This window comes from Mercurialis annua, linkage group LG2, assembly GCF_937616625.2.
Source record: "Mercurialis annua linkage group LG2, ddMerAnnu1.2, whole genome shotgun sequence".
In the NCBI taxonomy this organism is placed as follows: Eukaryota; Viridiplantae; Streptophyta; class Magnoliopsida; order Malpighiales; family Euphorbiaceae; genus Mercurialis; species Mercurialis annua.
This window is the reverse complement of record NC_065571.1, coordinates 56486282-56505657: the sequence shown is the minus strand read 5'-3', so window position 1 is coordinate 56505657 and position 19376 is coordinate 56486282. Positions and strand designations below refer to the sequence as shown.

The 19376-nt window shown below is 30.3% G+C and overlaps 3 protein-coding genes across 5 annotated transcripts; 1 reads left to right on the top strand and 2 right to left on the bottom strand.

The window, feature by feature from the left end:
- The first annotated feature begins 2897 nt into the window (after positions 1-2897).
- Positions 2898-3762, top strand: LOC126669861 (zinc-finger homeodomain protein 11-like). Its single transcript, XM_050363429.2, has one exon. The coding sequence runs from the start codon at positions 3023-3025 to the stop codon at positions 3587-3589; it is 567 nt and encodes a 188-aa protein (XP_050219386.1). The 5' UTR covers positions 2898-3022; the 3' UTR covers positions 3590-3762.
- A 696-nt stretch (positions 3763-4458) lies between these two features.
- LOC126666790 (elongator complex protein 6) lies at positions 4459-8294 on the bottom strand. Of its 3 annotated transcripts, none has more exons than XM_050359658.2 (6): positions 8096-8294; positions 7224-7480; positions 6685-6757; positions 6133-6338; positions 5898-6044; positions 4459-4799 (listed from the first exon to the last, which is right to left on the bottom strand). In XM_050359658.2, the coding sequence occupies exons 2-6, from the start codon at positions 7473-7475 to the stop codon at positions 4677-4679; spliced, it is 801 nt and encodes a 266-aa protein (XP_050215615.1). In that variant the 5' UTR covers positions 7476-7480; positions 8096-8294; the 3' UTR covers positions 4459-4676. The 3 variants fall into 3 exon arrangements, with proteins under 3 accessions (XP_050215615.1, XP_050215616.1, XP_050215614.1); XM_050359659.2 differs by having other exon boundaries at positions 8115-8294; XM_050359657.2 differs by having other exon boundaries at positions 8125-8294.
- A 450-nt stretch (positions 8295-8744) lies between these two features.
- LOC126669104 (putative 3,4-dihydroxy-2-butanone kinase) lies at positions 8745-17221 on the bottom strand. The gene is made up of 21 exons (XM_050362435.2): positions 17017-17221; positions 16241-16306; positions 16039-16112; positions 15854-15917; positions 14570-14682; positions 14416-14463; positions 14132-14203; positions 13946-14035; positions 13221-13394; positions 12843-12926; positions 11807-11862; positions 11422-11552; positions 11257-11349; positions 10965-11029; positions 10593-10736; positions 10464-10507; positions 10044-10127; positions 9751-9824; positions 9566-9678; positions 9378-9473; positions 8745-9166 (listed from the first exon to the last, which is right to left on the bottom strand). Exons 2-21 carry the CDS (start codon positions 16278-16280, stop codon positions 9050-9052), a joined length of 1776 nt encoding a protein of 591 aa, XP_050218392.1. The 5' UTR covers positions 16281-16306; positions 17017-17221; the 3' UTR covers positions 8745-9049.
- Positions 17222-19376: the final 2155 nt, after the last annotated feature.

The following is a 19376-nucleotide window of genomic DNA, read 5'->3' as shown; positions in this document are numbered from 1 at the left end:
AGATATTTAGTTCAGTTTTAAATTCAGAATAGGAAAAATTAAAAATTTAAATAATTCAAAACTACGTAGACTACATATTATAATAATGTCTTGAAATAATATAAAAAATCATTAAATATAATTTAATACAAGAAAAATAAATATAATTATACATTATCTAAGAAACTAACAAATTAAAATAAAATAACTTACAATTTATTCATATTATTTTTGTTGATTTAATTTTAATAGTTAATGATAACTAAAATGGACATACAAGCAGCTCATGTGAATGATAAATTTATAATATTTTTTTAAAATATTGATTATTAAGTTTGAATCTATTTTCTAGAGTCTATAAATAAAAAAGTAACACTAATATGTTTTTCCATTCAATAAACAATAATTTTATAATTTATTTGTACTTCTGTAAATATAATTTTTAGCCTAATGATTCTGATCAAAATTCTAATTTCTAATAATTTTTCATAGTTCCAATTAATTTTTTTATTTTATTTTAACCTATAATTCTGTGTAATTTTAACTAATCTTTTTATTCATTACTTAACTTAAGAAATTTTAGTTACAATTTTCATTCAAATGAATAAAATTGGTTAAAGTAAAATAAAACATTAATGTTCATTAATTCTTGGATGTAAAACATTTGTTTGTTTAAGTGCAAAATGAGAAATAAAATAAATTACACATCCACTTTTTCTTATCTTTGATTATTTTTAATGGTACTCTTTTAAATAAAGAGCATCTTTAATAAAATAAAGAGTAATATTTTAAATTCACTCTAATGGACTCTCTGATATTAATTTTTTCTTGTATTTTATTTTTAGAAATAATATAAACAACATTAAATATTAATAATATTAATTTAATTGACTTTTTAATATTAATTTTAAATATAATTTTTATTTTGTTTCCATAAATAATAATATTAAATATTAATAAAATGAATTTATTTATTTATTATTCAGTTCTTTAATTAAAAATAAAAAAATATAATATTTTTATGTAAAATAACTAACTTGTTTTTTAAATTTATAATTTTATTATTTGAAAAATGAAGTAGATAGTCAAAATTGCTCTCTACATGTGAAGAGACATTTTAACTCTTTACTCTAAATATAAAAAATACAGAGTACATTGGACATTTTATTTATTATTAAATTATTTTATTTAAAGAGTTCATTAGAGATCACGTACTATGTTGAAAAATATTTAAATTGGTCTAAATACCAGAATCTTATTTCTTTAAAATTAAATGTTGGTTTTTTACGGTACAAAACAATTTAATTTATGTTAATTACGATACAAATAAAAAAATAAAAAATAATTATTAAGATTAATTTGATAAATATATACATACAATAAAGAGTATGACGAGTTGCCACTCTTGTAACGATCAATATTATTTTTACCTATTATTTTTTAACAGAAATATTTACAATATTTACTTTTCCATCCACCGATTTTTGTCGTTGTCCTTAGCTAGTATGTTTTAAGAATGTCAGTTTTTTTGGAAGGGGGACTCTACTACTACTATAGATCACTAACTTATATATATCTTAAATTTTGTATGTGAAATATAAAATTGCAAGAAACTTATTCAGAATCTATAACTGTCTTCAATATAAAATTACAGTTGAATGGATTTAATGATAAAAAATTGAGGGGTGTTATATATTTGTGATATATTGTAAAGACATTCCAACTCACTTATTGAGATAGAAAATGATCCAACCATCAATATATTCCTGTAATTGATCATATGTGTCAAATTTGGTTGCATTCATGAACCCAGACAACCAGAAGTGCATTTCCTGTAATGCCCCTTTCTGTGCAAATATTTACGAGCAAACTAGGCAATTTTGCAATTCATGATCAGCTTTTAAGGGGGAGCGCTTGTGGGAGGAAATAAACCCACGACCTTAACATTTTGCATCTATCACTTATACCATTTGATTTCTAATATTAATCTCTAATATCAACTCTTTTTTATTATTAATCTCTAATATCAACCCTTTTGTGTCCGACGTTTATAAATTAATAATGCTATTAGAGATTAATAATGGCAATTTTGCTATTCGAGATTAATAATGGTATTTACGAGCAAACTCGGCAATTTTGATCTCTAATGTAATTTACATTGAAAAATTTACAATTAATCTCTAATATCAACTTTTTCTTATTTTATTTTTTTGAGACATACAGGATAGAACTATTACATTTTTAATATATGACATATTTTTAAGTAGACAATTATTTACAACTATTTACATATTTTATACGTCATTACGTACGTCTTCTACGTCGCTCACGTTGAATGCATCACGGACAGTTCAGTTATCATGACGGTGTGATATCGTATTTGACACTTTTGATGTTCGTAGCCTTTTTTGATAAACTTCAGCCTTCTTCATAATTCTACAAATCTACCTTCATAATTCTTTCAACAAATTGTTCTCCTTGGTACTCGAATCTAAGACCTCTAGGATCTTGCCTCCTAACTAATTATGCTAGAAGACAATTGGTAGAAAGCCTACTCTCTCTCAATCCTTTTAATTTTTTTTATTGTTTTTCATTCAATAAATCTACACTGATATAAAATTTAGCTTGTTTTAATGTATTTCTTTAAAATTTAACCTTTGTTTGCATGTTTCGGTTCTTGGACCGTTCAAGAATTTTTAGTGTTTCAAATTGTTCTGTGATTAACTAAAGGCTAAAGCATAGTAGTAAGTTATAGAAGTTTTTCGACGGTAAATGACACCAAAAAAGGAATAAAAGTTAACATAATTTTCTTTTCTTTTTCATAATGCTAGATGTCAACTATATAAACATTCCGACAAAATAAACGTGAAAGACATAACAAGCATAGTTGAAGGCAGCCAATCATAGCATAAAAATAAAAAGTAAATACCCCAAATTTAATCATACAATGCACCAATAATATTGCCCATTATATACTGTTTTGATACTAATAAACAGTAGCATTCAATAAACCCACAAAAATACTCAAAACAAACTAACACTTATGGAAACTGATCTATACAAAGAATGCCTGCGAAACCACGCAGCCAGCCTCGGCAGCTACGCCACGGACGGCTGCGGCGAGTTCACACTCGACGACTCTTCTCCGTCGTTTCTCCATTGCGCTGCTTGCGGCTGCCACCGGAACTTCCATCGTAAGGTGACTAGCAGAAGCCGCAGCAATAACATTCATCACACACCTACAGAGACAACTTCGGCAATGATGGAGTTCATGGATTACGGAGATCATACGGGGGCTGCAAGAAGGCAACTTCCGCCAGTGGTGGCGGAGTCAGGTGGCGGCCGGAGTGAAGGGGAAAGAAGTGGGAAGATGAAGAGATTCAGGACGAAGTTTACGTCGGAACAGAAGGAGAAAATGTTGGGATTTGCGGAGAAGTTGGGGTGGAGATTGCAGAGGAAAGATGAAGAAGATGAAGTGGAAAGATTTTGTAGAGGAGTTGGAATTAGTAGACAAGTGTTTAAGATTTGGATGCATAATCATAAAAATTCTTCGGGTTCTTCTTCTGTTAATTCTACTGGTAATAATGCTTCTTCTCTTACTACTCAGTAAGAACTCATCCATTTTTTTTCTTTTATCTTTTCCTAATGTAATAATTTTATCATTTTTAGAAATTTCTAATCATGCCAAACTGTTGGAATTAACTCTCGGAGAGGTTAGTGTTGCGTCGTTTTCGACCATCGCCTTTTTTAGCCCATCAAATTCTATCTCGATCATGCTTCTCATTTCGGCTTTCTAAACTGCCACATTTTTTTTGAGAAATGATGATTATATTAGCACTACCACAAATTTTGACTCTTCCTTCAGCAATCAAGTCTTTAATAACATACTTCGGATCTAGACATTTTTCTGTATAGTGTCGGTATTCTTTATAATAGTTCTATTTGCCCGTCTCTTTTAATTTTTTGAATATTTGAGCGACTAGCTCTTTTAAAAATTACGAGAATGTGGGGCGAGAGAAGGTGACTAGCGGTTAGAGAAGCGACTGCCGATCATGCTCCCACCAATGGGGCTGATATTACTACCAAAAGATAGAGTAGCCTTCTCTAATAAAGAAACTGGACTTGGTGTGTTGTAGTCTCAAAGCATTTCTATGTTCTGTTTTGATTTTCTTTACTGAATAATTTCAAGGCACTTCTCTATATGAGTGCCTTTTAAGATTTCTTTTTTGAAACTGATTAAGGAATATAGCAACGCAGATCTGCTAAGCTTTCCTCTCATATAAATCTTTGGCAAACAGAATTTGCACTCTATGCAAAAAACATCTACATACCGTTTGCATTGAGAAATTTTGAAGAACATCACAATTTATGAATTTCACCGAAATCCATTGGTAAAAAAAACATGGATTGTAGAATGCTCTCATCCTTCAACACATTCCATAGATTTTAAACCCTCAATCTAAATGGTGCCCTCGGAGCTTTTAGTACACATTAAAGCCTGTTTAGCTATAGGATGAAAATCACTCGTGAATTCCCAAAATTAAACAAATACAGGATTCATAAAATTGCGTACAACCGCTTGCCATCTTAGTAGATCTGAAGCCAAGTGTTAGAGAAGACAACAATTCCGAAACACAAAATCGTAGTGTCGGTTTTCCTAATCTATTTCTTTCGGATTATAAATCCAAAAATAATTATCAAGTTCGACTCCCAGGATAGAAATATTCAACACTATTTTCCTTGACCATGAATTGGAAATTGCTTGTTTTGTTCTTTGAGTTCCCTTTACTACTGTATATTCCCATGTTTAAAACTGTCAACTGCAACAAAAAGATAAATGAAATATAAGGCCAAGGAGCAACTTGTCAACAACTAAAATCAAACTTGGAATAAATTTCATTGTCAAACACAATTTACATCAAACAAATAAAAATCACTGCAGTTGTATGTCCTTAACTATTTTCATGGTCTACCAAAAGCTTTTCAGTCAACATTTGCCGACGAACCGAAGGCAATTGCATAAAACTCACCCAAGAACATCATAAAATACACGAGAAAGAATTCGGACATGCATTACAGTATCAATTAGTACATGTAATTGTTTTGCTAGCTCCAAAACAACTACTCTACAGCAAAGAGACTTTATAACAAAAACATAAAAAGTACCATCTTAATTAAAATTTTCATGAAACCTAATTCACACCAAAGATAAGTCTGTTGGTTTGGAAATCCATGATTTTGATATAGCTAAGCTAAGTAACACAGAAACGGAAGCGGAAATGGAAACGGAAACGGAAAAAAAGGGCGCAAAGCAGGCACCAAGAAACAATATTTTCTAAAAACAAGACATGAAATGTGGGAGAAACTTGCAAATAATAAAAATATAAGGATTTAATTATAATATATTAATTTTTATTTATACATTTTTGAAAATAAATGAAATGAATCATTCAAATAAATTTAAAGTTTAAGTTTGTAAGAAATAATAAATTATCTACAAATTTTTAAAAAATAACTGAATGAATATTTTAAAGTTCTCTAAATATTATAAAAATTAATATAATCCAATAAAAATATTTAGATAAGATTTATTGTGTGGAATGGAATAATAAAATTTATGGGTAACTGATCATATATTTTTTTATTTCTGGATAATTTTTAAAGAAAATGAGCGACTAGTTTCTTTTATTTACCGCAACGCCCTGAAAAGTTTCAGGTTTCATAAACAATTCGGAAATGGAAAACGCAACTTCCCCAAAATTGATGTGCTTTGTATTGATACAACATAATGCAGAATCACAAAACCAAGCATAAAACCAAAATATTGTGAAGGTAGGCAACCATAATGTCTTTCAACTTAAGGAACTTCATCTTAACAGCTTAAAATGCACAGAAAATGGTCCATGTGGATAATTTACCTGCCCATGCACATCAGCTGCCAAACCAGTAGCCAAAGGTTCAGCCTTGACCAAAACATCTGCAAAATATTCCATCTGTAAAAGAAATGATGGGCTCTCCATGGCAGAATATATATCCTTATGGTTGAGTGTTACTAATGAACAACCCTGTGGAAAAACAAAAATATAAGAACTGTTGTATTACTCTATCAACAAACGACAAATAATAAGAATATAAAGGCCAAAAAGTGCTTACAAAATCTGATGTTAGAGTGTGGCAGTAATGCAGGAAGTCTATGGCATGATCTGAAGAGCCATAAGCAGCCACCTCCATAAGAGACACATCATCTATCATGATTGTGACTTGATTCTTGTAGTTTTCAGGTAGAGCACATAAAAGTTTTTGTATTTTTCCAAACAATGATATAAATCCTGTTTCGCCATTTTTTCCTTCATTTCCATCTAGTTAAGAATTGAATTTGAAAAGACTATCAGTCATGAAATCAATCTAAAAAAAACATACTTAGAATTAGATCAATCGTTTCTTTCTATCATGACCAGTTTTGTCAATTTAGAAGGAAAATAACGTCAAAAAAATGTAAAAAATCATAAGCTTCTCAAATAAATAGCTTTTAGGAAATCTGCTAGTCCTACACCTTACAGTTGCAATATTCGTATGCCAAACAATGAACTGTTATGAAAAACTAGCTTAGAAAAAGCCTTCAACAGATATATATGTAGATCTAACCTAGCATAGAAAGAAAATGTATTACATAAAGCCAAAAACTAATTTTCATGATATTCCCACCTGAACTTTGCAGCTTAAACATATCAAAAAAGAAGAATTTGCCACCATCCTTTTGTGCAGCTAAATTGCAACCCTAATTACAAAAGAAAACACACCAGAATATCAATGATCAATGCAATGGTCAAGAATTTTCTAAGAGTAAAGGCCATAAAAAGAGTGCAAAAGTGCAAAAATGAAAATCGATGCCTCATCGGTAAGTAACTAAGGGGATCAAACAAAGTGCAGGACTTCAATTTTAAATGAATTCAAGCAAAATCACATAATTTTTTGCACAATTTCTTTCAGTACTCCTAAACTGAATTGTTCTCTTTTCTTAAAGTAGAAAGAAACAAATTCTGCAAAACTCTATCTTTCTGAAAGTAAGATTCGAACAACAATCTAACAAATTTGAATTGAATTCTTTCATACCAAAATTAATATTCTCAAGTACACAAACCAACAATGAGCAGAGTAATTTCAACTAAAAAGGAAACAAAATTTCAAAAAACTCTAGTAAAATAAATGTTATGTAAAGAAATAGAGAGAGATTTAGAATGTACCAGCTTACGCAGAACACGGTCGTAGTGAGAGAAAGGATTAGACAATCCAATGAAGATGATGACATTGGAAGAATTGTAATTAGGAGACAAAATTCGCTTAATTAAATGGTGAAGTACAAATGATCCACTTGTCTCCACGCAATCTTCAATTAGAATCACTTTCCCTCTCAAAGGCCACGAATTTGAAGCTTCCTTTGCTTGATTATTTAACCCTAACGCCTCATCTAAAAGATTCAAGTTTCTACTATCCATTGTTTCTGTCCAAAAGGAGAATCGGTGTTTACTGTTTAGAACTTGATAAAAGTTATAATGAAATTCCTAATATTGATCATGTATTCTAAGTTAGTTATTTCTAGTATTTAGCAATTCAATCCTACACGGTGTAATGGAAAAATTTACATTTCTTATTAATGTTTTTTAACAATGGTATATGAATCTTTTTATTTGAGACATCAAAATTTAGATCTTGTAAATAAAATGGAAGTTGATCATAAAATCCAACTAAACAAAATGACATAATAACACAATTATTGAAAGTACATCCTAACAATTCTCAATACATCAACATACTCATAGCATCACAATCAATATTTCCAAACTAACTATTTTCATAAATAAATTAAAGGTGAATATCAAATACATATTATTTAATTAATTTCAAAAATTATGTTTATCCTATGTAATTATAATATTTTGTTTTCAAACAATTAAACAATTTAACAAGGTAATAAATAAATGATAAAAAATACTATAAATATTAACAAAAAACAAATTAATTCAAGAAACAAAATTAATAAATTAACTAACAATTTAATTATAAAAATGCAAATTAATTTATAATATTACTAAAATTTCAGTTATAATAAACATACTTCACAAATTAATTTATACAATAACTAACAAGCGTTGGCTTCGGCAGTGATGGTGTTAGTTCGGCAGCAGCTCGCGCGCTCTCTCCCTTTCTGTCTTTTATTTAGGAATTAGGTTTTCGAAATGAAGAAGGGGCTGCGGCAGAAGCATCTGCAATCCAGCTTGGAGAAGAACATATGAGTTTTTTGAAAAAATTTAGTTCAATTTTGAAATAGACGAGGCCAATTTTATTTTATTTTATTTTGTTAATGTAAAATGTAAAATCAAACCATTTTATAATAAAATAAAATTAAAACAAACTCTTTAAATATTTAGATAAAAATTCAGTTCCACTAAATTAACATTTATAAATATTTCTATGTATTTCTGTTAACATGTTTTAAAATTTGAGTCTTCAGTCAATTTAATTAACCAAACTTTTGATCACTCTCATCCAAGACAATTTTTTTAAAATTATTTTAATCAAGTCCAAATTAACTATTGCTTTGATATTATTCAGATTAATAATTTAATTAAATTATGCTTAATTCTAACTGTCTTCAATTAGTTGATTTCTCTGCTTTCTTCTTTGAAGCCATGAAATTCAAATATCTGTATAGTAATTTCCTTTCATTGCAATGGGCAGATTATGAGAATATGCTAAAAAAAACATGCTTCCAAAATCCCTCAAGGGAGTTGGTTCTTTTAGCCGACTTCATTAGCTCAATATGTGCATAAATTCTTCTCATTACAGGCATACTAATAGAAAATTCTCATACATGATTTTTGTTTATCTTTGAAATTTCAGAATTTTGTAGAGTTTGTGAGTAAAATTTGCTCTCTCGGCATTATACGAGATTTGTATAAGCGGAAAGCCTGAATCACAATCAAATTTTCAACAAAAAAATTTCATCTTCATCTCCAGCAGCCAAAAAGAATTGCAGAGAGAAGTAGATACTCCAGATCATGAAAGGCACTCATTTTTTCTTCTGAATGGCTAAAGCAGCTGCTCTATACCATGCTGCTACCGCCATTGCTCCCGGATCTGGAACCGATGCAAGCATCTCTGCAGAAATATAGCTAGAACGCCCAGCCTGTATATACCATTTCTTAGGATCCTCAAGTAAATGCAAACCGATACTTGCAAATACACTATTTTATTGACGTATTATTTGTAACTATCTATTTTTTACCAGATAAAATCTAAACTAATAAATGTTTCACAAATCTCAAATGCAATATTAAACATTTTCGAAATGATGATATCTGATAAGGAAGAATAAGAAAAACCCAACGTAGTTTCACCTGTGCTTGCATTTGTTTGGTTGATTCAGCTCCAGCTAGTGCTGCTTCTGATGATGCAAGGAAAGCAGTTAAAGGATTGTCTCCAGCAGTCAGCCTCTGCTTGTAAGTAAAAGTAGAAGATTAGTAGCAGAGTATAACCACATTAATTCTGAAGAAGAAGAAAAAAGACATTTTTTCTTTCTGCAAACCTGCTGAAGTACAGATGAGGCAGGAATTAGTGCATCTAACATTGTACGATAGCCAGCACTAGCCCCGCCATATTTACTCACGGCAATAATGGAAGCTTGAAGTGCTTCAGCCCCTGATTATAGAGAATGGTTAAGGTCGAAAGCATGAATATTTTTAAACTGTCAAATTAGGAACATGATCTCACATTGTTTTGATGTAACAACTGGTTGTGCATTTTCCTTCAATTTCGCGTAAGCTGCCTTGAAGAATATGTTGTATCTAGTACAAAATGAAAACATAGACACTGATTAATAAGAAATAAACAAATGTTGATAAGAAAACAAAAAAATAATCCCGTTGGTTCAAATAAACATATATAACAATAAATAAGAAAACAAATAAACAAATTAATAAGAAATGAAAACATATATAACAATAAATAAGAAAACAAATAAACAAATTAATAAGAAATAAACAATTATCAAGCAGGTACAGTACATAATCCCGCTGGTTCCTCCCATAACTCTTCTGATAGATGATCCAATTTCATTTACTGTTTCTGCAGCATCATTCAAGGGGTAACTGGGAACAAAATAAAGTAACTTAATAAGACAACAAAAATGGAGAACAGAAAGTCACTTAAAAGGATAAATTTAGGAAGTTTCCTTCAAGGCACTCATTGTTAATAAACAAGGCAACTTATGATGTACAGTTGATCGAAAAAATTTATACAGGAGAATCAAGCCATGTCAGTAGTCCAATTGCTTCAGTAAAATAATAATATTAATTACAACAGTAATGATGAGAGTAATAAGGACGATGACAATGATGATGATGTAATGAAGTATCTGATAATAACTAAATATAAAGTAACAACCCAGATCTTTAATCTTCCCTAATAATCTACCAAGAACTTACTACTTTTTCATGTCCTCTAGAATTGCTGTTGCACCCCTGTACATCTGAAAAAGAAGATAAATTAGCTTATATGCCATGCAACCAAATATTGATCATGAGGTTAAGGCTGAATTTATTGATAAAACTCACGGTTGATCCACAGTCACCATCGCCTGCCTTGCTATCCCATTCATTTAAGCTGTCCGTCATATCAATAATTGCATTTGCAGCTGCCTCGATAGCCACCTCAAACATGTGTCCTTGTTCACTTAATTGAAGTGGGCGGGCCAATGACTGGTCAAAGAGAGAAACATGAATGACCATATGGGACAAATATTCCATGAAAAAATCTGCATTTCTTTCCATTCATAAGTTGTATGGAGCATGAAACATGAAGAAATTAGTTTTCAGCACAGCAAAAAATAGAAAAAAAGAAAAATCCGAACTGAGATGGTATTGGAGAAAAAGTTGTCTATCCATGGAATAACATAACAAGACGAAGCAATAAAAGACAAATATTACCTCCTCATTCTTTGTTGAATGAGACAATGGTATCGGGACAGGCATCTTGGCAGGCAAACGGCTACCTGCAGATAAAGATAACTCTTGAAATCAATGTCAATAGATGTAGAGCTTCCAGTGAACTTTCATTCGATATAGCATTGGCATGCTTCTAAGAGACTGAATTATGCATAAAAATATCGATGACAGTAATCAATTCATAAAGTAGAGATTACACAAAAAATAGCATAGAGATCACAAAATGTAACAGGTATTATGCGTAAAACTCAATGTTCTGCTTGTTATCACAGACCATTAATGCCAGCAGGCCAAAATGGAGCCTTAGTTGCAGCATCGAGACGTTGCAAAATTGCTTCATCTGCCTTCATTATGGAAATTGAAAATCCTGAGACAAACCCACAAGGAGGTGAACAAACATACCAGCCAATGAAGGATGCTCTTTAAAAAACAATCAAACCTGCCATATCAAGGGAAGTCATAAATGACCCAGTATACACTCTATCAACAGCCAAACCATGCTCCAGTTGCAATTGTGGGACTGCTTTTCCAGCTGCAATCATCAGCTCCATTATAGGAGTGGCACCGAGGCTACAATTTACAGTAATCAATTATTTTCTCATAAACAAGCATCCAGATCATACATATGATTGACTTAAAATTTAAAATCATATATAACAATTGAATAAAGGTGTAAAATAATGTAGATGTCTTTTAAGGTATAATGTGAGGGAACAACTATAGCAAAACAAGATGCTTGACATTAAAAATCAGTTTATTCCATATATACTAACATGGTATGATAGATTCAAAATTCAAGGACAAATAGAAAATTTGTAGCCTACCCGTTGACCATGAGCACCACTCTATTACCACGAGTAATTGGAACATAGTTAGTTTCCTGCATCATCCAAACATAGAAAATTTGATTATCAAATTATATTGTCAGTCCAAATATTTTAGATATTATCACTTGAAGTTTATTTTTAATTTTAAAAGTGGAGGTAATACAATTGATTTTAATGAATAAAACATTCCAAGAAAGAATACATTATTTTAGGTAAAGTAGTATGCATTAAAATTAATGATTTCAGGAATAGGCAATCTAGAATAAAATAAAATGTATGGCTACTGTGCCCTAATGTTAAAGATCTAAATATCAACTTTATACAATATATAGTAATTTCAATCACAAAATGAGATTATAAACTAACCATTAAACAGCATGTGGATATTGAACCAAAATTAAGATGGTACTGTGATAAGTAGCTACTATATTCACATTTTATCCTACATATGACCTAAATGAAGCCAAGACATTAGCCAAGTCTCTCTTAAGGGCTCTTCTAGTTCTTTCATAAGTACCAAAAATATAGCAAGAGAGAACCATGCTACCACCATTTATCTGTACCAGCCTCCAGTTCATCTATAATCAACTGCACCTCCACCTAACAGACAAAACTTCCTTAACTCCCAAAAACACCTCAATTGAAGGAAATTTTGGACTAGAACTGCATTTTCACGAGTAGCATCTATCAATTATTGTTCTTGCCTCTTTCAAGATATTATCAATGATTAATACCTAAGATCATCACAAGTTCCTTTCAAATGAAATTAAGGCTAGTAAGAAACTAAATAGCAGAGGCAATCGCTAATAGTATCACCTTAAGAAGACACGTATAGCAGAATGTGGAATCAGAAAATGCAAAAAACTAGAATAAATTTCTCCAGTATTTGATATTTGCAGACATATTAAAAATCTATGTATTTTAGAAACTAAACATAAGATATCGATCTATCATTTTCAGATGTATAATAATTACTTTAACTTCCTTCAATGTTGAGCATCAGATAAAAAGGCCCCAATCATCTGGCACATACCGGTGACAAGATCTGTTTAAGAACATGAGAAACGACCACCTCAACAGGCTGAATGTCAGCTACAGCAGCACCAGGTTCACCATGCTGGTAGGGAAGGGCCAAAAGGGAAGTTATTCAGATTATCTTAACTGAATGAGAAGCATCAAACAAAGGTTAATACGTTACTAAGATATACATAGCTATGAATGAAGTGCATACTATGAGAAACAATCAACTTAAACTACAAATCTCTTTTTCATGCAGAAATATACTTATAATCAACAAACATGATTCAAAGATACATCAATATTGAATTACCTGCAACAATAATAGTGAAAGCAATTAACTTGTATAAAATGTACAGCGGTTCAATTCTAGCAATAAGAGAAAGTTCCTCACAATTCCAAGACCAAGTTCCATCTTTCCTGAGCCCAAACGATCTGATGTAATCTGACCAGGCAGAGTGCAAACTGACAATGCAACTCCCATTGTGCCAACCAATTCAGATGCAAGTTTTGCTTCTGCGGCAACCTTTTCGAGAGAAAGCCCAGCAGCTGCAGCAGCTCCAGCAACCTATATCTCATAAAGAAAAAGAAATCAAATATGCATTTATTTCAAAAAATGCGTTAACCAAAATATAAATGCAAATACATTTATATTTCTTCAAAGCCATGGAATTCTAAAAGAGAGGAACCGAGAGCCTATTTCAGAACTTCTCAAAAGCAAAAATTTTATTATCTTTTTCTTGAATGTTAAGCTTTCCACAATCTTGCAGGTGAGAAGCTAATAAAATTTTAAGAAACCAAATAAGAATTTATAAATCAAAAAGATGGTTTCATAAAGCTGTGCCAAATTGCGCCTAGAAAAGGGCACCATAGAGGACCATAGGTAATCACAGCTTGTATCCTGAGTGAAATGAATTGAAATATAAATAACTAAATAAATGAAAAGACATTAAATGTGTAACCAAATAAATGCATAGTTTCAAGGGCTAAAGAAACATTAACCGGAGATAAACAAAAGAACCAAGAAAAGGGACGATGGTAATAGTGATATGCTGTTTGATTAGGATATAATAACACGTCTCCAAAATAAATGGCAGCTAGAGGAGTGAGAGAGAGAACCTTATGAACAAGAATGGTCCCTGCAAGACCACGGCGCCCAGTTATGCCTCGAGGTGGAGGTAAAGCACAGTCATCTCCAACTATTACAGTCTGTAGAAGCAAATATTGACTTGATTCAAATTCTTCTCAACCCAAATATATCTAGTTAATGAAAGCAAAGAGATAAATGTTCAAATGAAAGTGTACCTCTACTTTATAGCCTTCAGATTTTGCTTGCTCAGCAGCCAGACCAAAATTTAAACGATCACCTGTATAATTCTGCGAACACCAAGATCACAGCACCATAAATCTACAGCTAAAAGCTGCAGATGCCAGCTTTGGTTATTATATCAAAAAATTCAATAAGGGAAAATTCTTTGTTCACTCTATTCTCCTAGTTTACTTTTATGAGTTTCCTTCTTTCTTCGAGCATAACATCACTGCTATACAGTATTTAACACTACGACCTAATTTGTTTAATATAAACATACCTTAACAATTAAAAGACAGCCCTTTGGACCAGTGACCGCTCGAATGCCCTAAAACGAAAATAAATTAGAGCCAAGGCATCAATAAGAAGACTGGTTGGAAGAACTGATAAAAGAACTTCTCCGGAATTGGCGCAATCAAATACAGAAACCATACAGTAAGAATTGCATCAACGTGTGGAGAAGCAAAAACTTCTCCACAAATAGCAGCTGTGAGCATCCCCTCTCCGACAAATCCAGCATGTGCAGGTTCATGCCCGCTTCCTCCACCTATGGCATTTTACAAATGAATAAGAGAGTCCAATCAAAAACAATTCAATTTCAAGAAAGCATTAAGTACCATATTGCTCACAACATATGGTGTCAAGACCAGACAATTTGCCAACAATGATAAAAAAAAATCACTCTTGCTATAAGGAGAAAAGAGACAGAAAAATAACGTCTCATCGCAAAATATAAACTATGACAATTTACTTTTAGTTGTGCACCTACTTCTCTAAAACATTTTATATTCTTTCAAAGAAATTTCTACAGAATTTGTGTAGCTTAAACATAAACATTTAATCAAGTCAGTTGGGTTTTGCTCAAGAATATTGGACAGAGATGGTAATATATTTGGATTCGGTTTCAACCTTCATAAAATTATAGTCCTATTTCATCCATTGAATTCATATTTACCTAAACAAACAGAAGAGTTACTGATACTTGGCATAAAACTTTTTACTTTGGAACCAGTTGCAAAACTCTAGTGCTAGATTTAAAGATATGAAGTACAAGTGCTATAAGAAACACTTCTTCCTGGCGTTGTTCTTCTAGGAGGAAGAATGAAACAAACAACCTTGGTATAAATGATAACCAAAAAGTACAATTAAAAAAAACGTTGGATGATTGAGGCTCAGATAAAACTTATATTATAATTAATTCCGGCATACAAACAAAAAAAATTGCAATGAATATTTTCATTGTTTAGGAATATATTAACTACTGACGAGCAACTTAGTGCAAGCATGCACACCTATGCAGGCATGAAATGTGTTCAAATAAACAGTAACCAAAACAAGATTCTACAGAGTAACAAAAGCTCATAGGAACATAATTAAAGACCACCATAACACAAAAGTTAAATCCACTTACATCGCGAATGAGTACATTACATGTTCAAATATTAAAATACCAAATGTCTCCACCATTTTATGTGCTAAAACTGCATCTCAATGATGTAAATCTTCCAATTAGTTACTCTCTATACAACTAATATTACAATATGAGATATGCATCAATGCCTTTATTTGTTAGGCCACAGGAAGAGCAAGGAATTCCTCATATAGGCACAAAGACTATAACAGAAGAAAAGGAAACTCTAGCATTAAGCCCACGCTTGTCAATTGAATATATACAAATTTATTATAATGAATTCTTACATTCTTAGATTTAGACTAACCTGATATAACTGCGACCTTGTCATATTTTCCACTAGGTATATCAGCACGTAGCACAACCTTAATCTGTACACAAAATTATTAAAAAATAAACCAGTATATAAAAGTCATAATAATAACGGCATCTCCTTCTACACTTCTTCAATTTGTAAATTAGTTTAGAAAAAGTATTTTCACGATAAACAACCTCTGGAAAACCATCCAAGTATTGTAGTCCAGGATATGTTTCTGATAAACCCTCTATAAATTCAGTAACCACACCTACATTAACAATCATTTCATTGTCACTATAAATAGTAGTAGCAACAACAATAATAATAAATTCAAAATAAAATGACAAAATAAAATGCTAAAGATAAAAATAAAATTAAAAGGAGAAAAATGTGAACCAGAAGGATCGTTGATGAGTTTCTTCCCTTGAAAAGCCATTGAAACTGTGTTGATTCGCTTTAAAACTAGATAGGAGTAAAGAGACAATGTGAATTTCTAAGCAATGATATCATTAAAGAAATAAATTATTCTTGAAGTTAAATTAACAAGTAAAATCACATTACAACAAACACATAAGTTAACACAACTTTAAGCAATGATCTCATCAAGAAACAAGCACATTTACATGTCAATCAGATAGTTACGATTAATAAAATTTGTGTAAGCTTTCAGTAATCAAGATCTAACGACAACGATTTCGACATTTACAAAACACATATGTACATTTCTCTGCATAAAAAAACAGAACTAAAATGACCGAGTATAAGTGTTTAAAATTGATGAAAAATAGCAGCTATATAGTCAACCAAACATCAAATCCATTCTTCGATCATCACAAATAGTTAACCATATTATTTCAACAAAGAATCACAAAGCACATCCAAAAAATAACCGCTCAAGTTCGCTAAAACTTTAAACTAATTTAAACCTATGATCTGCTTAAGACTCGCAACCCTACGTTAAGTCCATGGACGATTCCAACTCCGAACTGTTACGATCGCCATTATTTCAGAACTTAAAACTGAAATCTTCTAAAACCTAAAGATTCTCAACTTTCAACCGATTCTCCGATGATTAATATCAAAATGAACATTCAATTTAAGCGAAAAAATTAAAGAACTCAAGAAATTTCTTAAAGAATTAATAATCAGTACACAGTAGTTACAGTAGTTACCTGAAACCTTGAGAATGAAGAGATGAGTATCGGAAGTTAGTAATGGCGACGTTGATGATGGTGTTAATGGCGAGAGGAGAACACAGAGAAGAAACGAACTGATTTTTGCAGGGTTTTATATTTCTCAACCGAATGACAAATGGCAGCCGAAGAAATATTTTTATTTATTTTTATTCCTTTTGCTACTGAGGACACCATTTTCAACTTTCTTACACTGTAAGATACTTTTGGGCCTCATCCAAAGTTGCAGAAAATTAAGGAAACACTTAACTATCGATTTGCCCCTTCAACTTACTTATAAGTGTAAATTTGCACCTTCTATTTGCAAGTAGTGGACAATTAACACAAATTTTAGTTTTCTTTTGTCAATTTTTCCTTTAATTTGTCATTTTTATTCATTAGACCATATTAATATCATAAGATACTTAATTGGCAGAAATTAAAGTCAATTTAGCCCCTTAAAATATGATTATATAAAAATTAAATGAAAAATTAGAATAATATCTTAAAAAATCAATATATAAATAATTAGAATAGGATTTTTAAAAATAGTTCATTTTAAATTATTCATACAATAAATTAAAATTAACCCTAAAATATAAATTTATTTTATTTAAATTATAATCATTTATTTTTTATAAATTATTAAAATTAACATAAAAACATTATATAACATGCGATTTCAATAATTTCTCGCACTATATAGACAAATTAAAGATAAGAATGCTCGTATGGAACTTTGTAATGCCTAAATAGAACATTTGTGGAGGCAACACAGTGATTGTGAGGATTGAATTATGTATTCGTTTATTTTAATTTTTTTATTATGTTAATTTGAATAAATTAATGCATGTTTATTTTTAGTAGTTTTAACAAAAATTAAGTTTTAAATAATATAAGTTTTTATAATAAAAATATTTTATGATATTTTTAAAATTAAATTAATATTATATATATATATATATATATATATATATATGTATATATATATATATATATATATATTAATTGGATTAATATATAATAAAAATGAATATGTACGTGTAATTAATAAAAATATATACATGTTAAAGTTAAAAACGGTAAGTATTGATAGAGTTCAATGATAGTCGGATATGGTATTTGTTTTTTTTTCTTTTAAATCAACATAGAGATTTATAATAGCTCAAGACCAAAGCAGTTACAAGTGTAAGTTATAGATAAAATCTGATGATGTGACATAGTAAAAGACACATATACTACACACACAAACACTTTGATCGCAGATCGTCTTACAAACCTTAAAAATTGAAATTATATAACTATATTTGAACTACATAAATTTTTTGATTTTTCAAGAATCTGTAATATGCAAGCATGCATTGTTGCAAAAACTGATGAAATCAATGGAACCTGGCTACAAACAAACTTGAGACATCATAAAATTTGAATGAAACAAGATACAGGTGATCGTCCAGAATTTTAAAATTTTGATGGAATCCGAAAAAACATCAACAACAACAGAAACCACACAAACACATCCAAAACACATAAAAAGCAAACTAGTGGAGAAAACAAATTAAAAATACATAAAATATAAATAGACCAAGAGAAATAGTAAAAATCCAGTCTAAGACCGGATATCATCATTTTTCCACTTTTAAAAAGCAAACCGCTAAAGAAAAAATAATTATTGGGTACAACCGTTACGCCATGTCATTCGTGCAACAAACCAATCATGCGGTAGTCATGTGGAAAAATTAATGATAAAAAATATAAGTGATAATTAAAAAATTTTCTATCGCAAATTCTCATTAGTTTGTTGTAAAAATGACGTGGCGCAACGGTTGCGTGGGATAAACACTCAGAAAGAAAACATACTAAAACTAAACGTTCACTCTCTAACCTAGAGAGAAGGGAGATGACCTTATTAGCATCCCTAATTTCTTATTAATTTCTATGGTTTATTTGGTTACTAGTCATAAGCTCCGTATATTTATACGAAATCAACTAAACTACAGAATTAAAATAATAAAAATTAAATAAATATTTTACATAAAATGTGAATTTGTCAATAAAATAAATGATTTATAAATATAATAAGTTATTATATATTAGAGTAGTATTATGTGTAGATATTAAAAGTTAATATAGATTATTATATATTAAAATTTATACAATTTAAATAAGCGATTTGATGAAAAGTAATGACTATCTAATATTGGCACTCTTTTAATAATAAATTTTATGTTAGATAAAAAATTAAATAAATTATATCACAAAAGTATTAAAAATTAAATAAATAATTTATATAAAATGTGAGTTTATTAAAATTATAGACTAATTTTATTTTTTCAAAATTAATATTTAATAAAATAAAA

What these genes read in the sequence shown, in the direction of transcription:
- LOC126669104 (XM_050362435.2), bottom strand. Translation starts at nt 16,280, where the DNA reads ATGGCTTTTCAAGGGAAGAAACTCATCAACGATCCTTCTG. An exon ending in TTGGCCTGCTGGCATTAATG is followed by an intron (nt 11,030 to 11,256) that starts GTCTGTGATAAC and finishes CTTTATCTGCAG; the next exon opens with GTAGCCGTTTGCCTGCCAAG. An exon ending in CCTCATCTGTACTTCAGCAG is followed by an intron (nt 9,474 to 9,565) that starts GTTTGCAGAAAG and finishes ACTTACAAGCAG; the next exon opens with AGGCTGACTGCTGGAGACAA.
- LOC126669861 (XM_050363429.2), top strand. Translation starts at nt 3,023, where the DNA reads ATGGAAACTGATCTATACAAAGAATGCCTGCGAAACCACGCAGCCAGC.
- LOC126666790 (XM_050359658.2), bottom strand. Translation starts at nt 7,475, where the DNA reads ATGGATAGTAGAAACTTGAATCTTTTAGATGAGGCGTTAGGGTTAAAT. An exon ending in GTTTAAGCTGCAAAGTTCAG is followed by an intron (nt 6,339 to 6,684) that starts GTGGGAATATCA and finishes ATTCTTAACTAG; the next exon opens with ATGGAAATGAAGGAAAAAAT. An exon ending in CAGCTGATGTGCATGGGCAG is followed by an intron (nt 4,800 to 5,897) that starts GTAAATTATCCA and finishes TTTTTGTTGCAG; the next exon opens with TTGACAGTTTTAAACATGGG.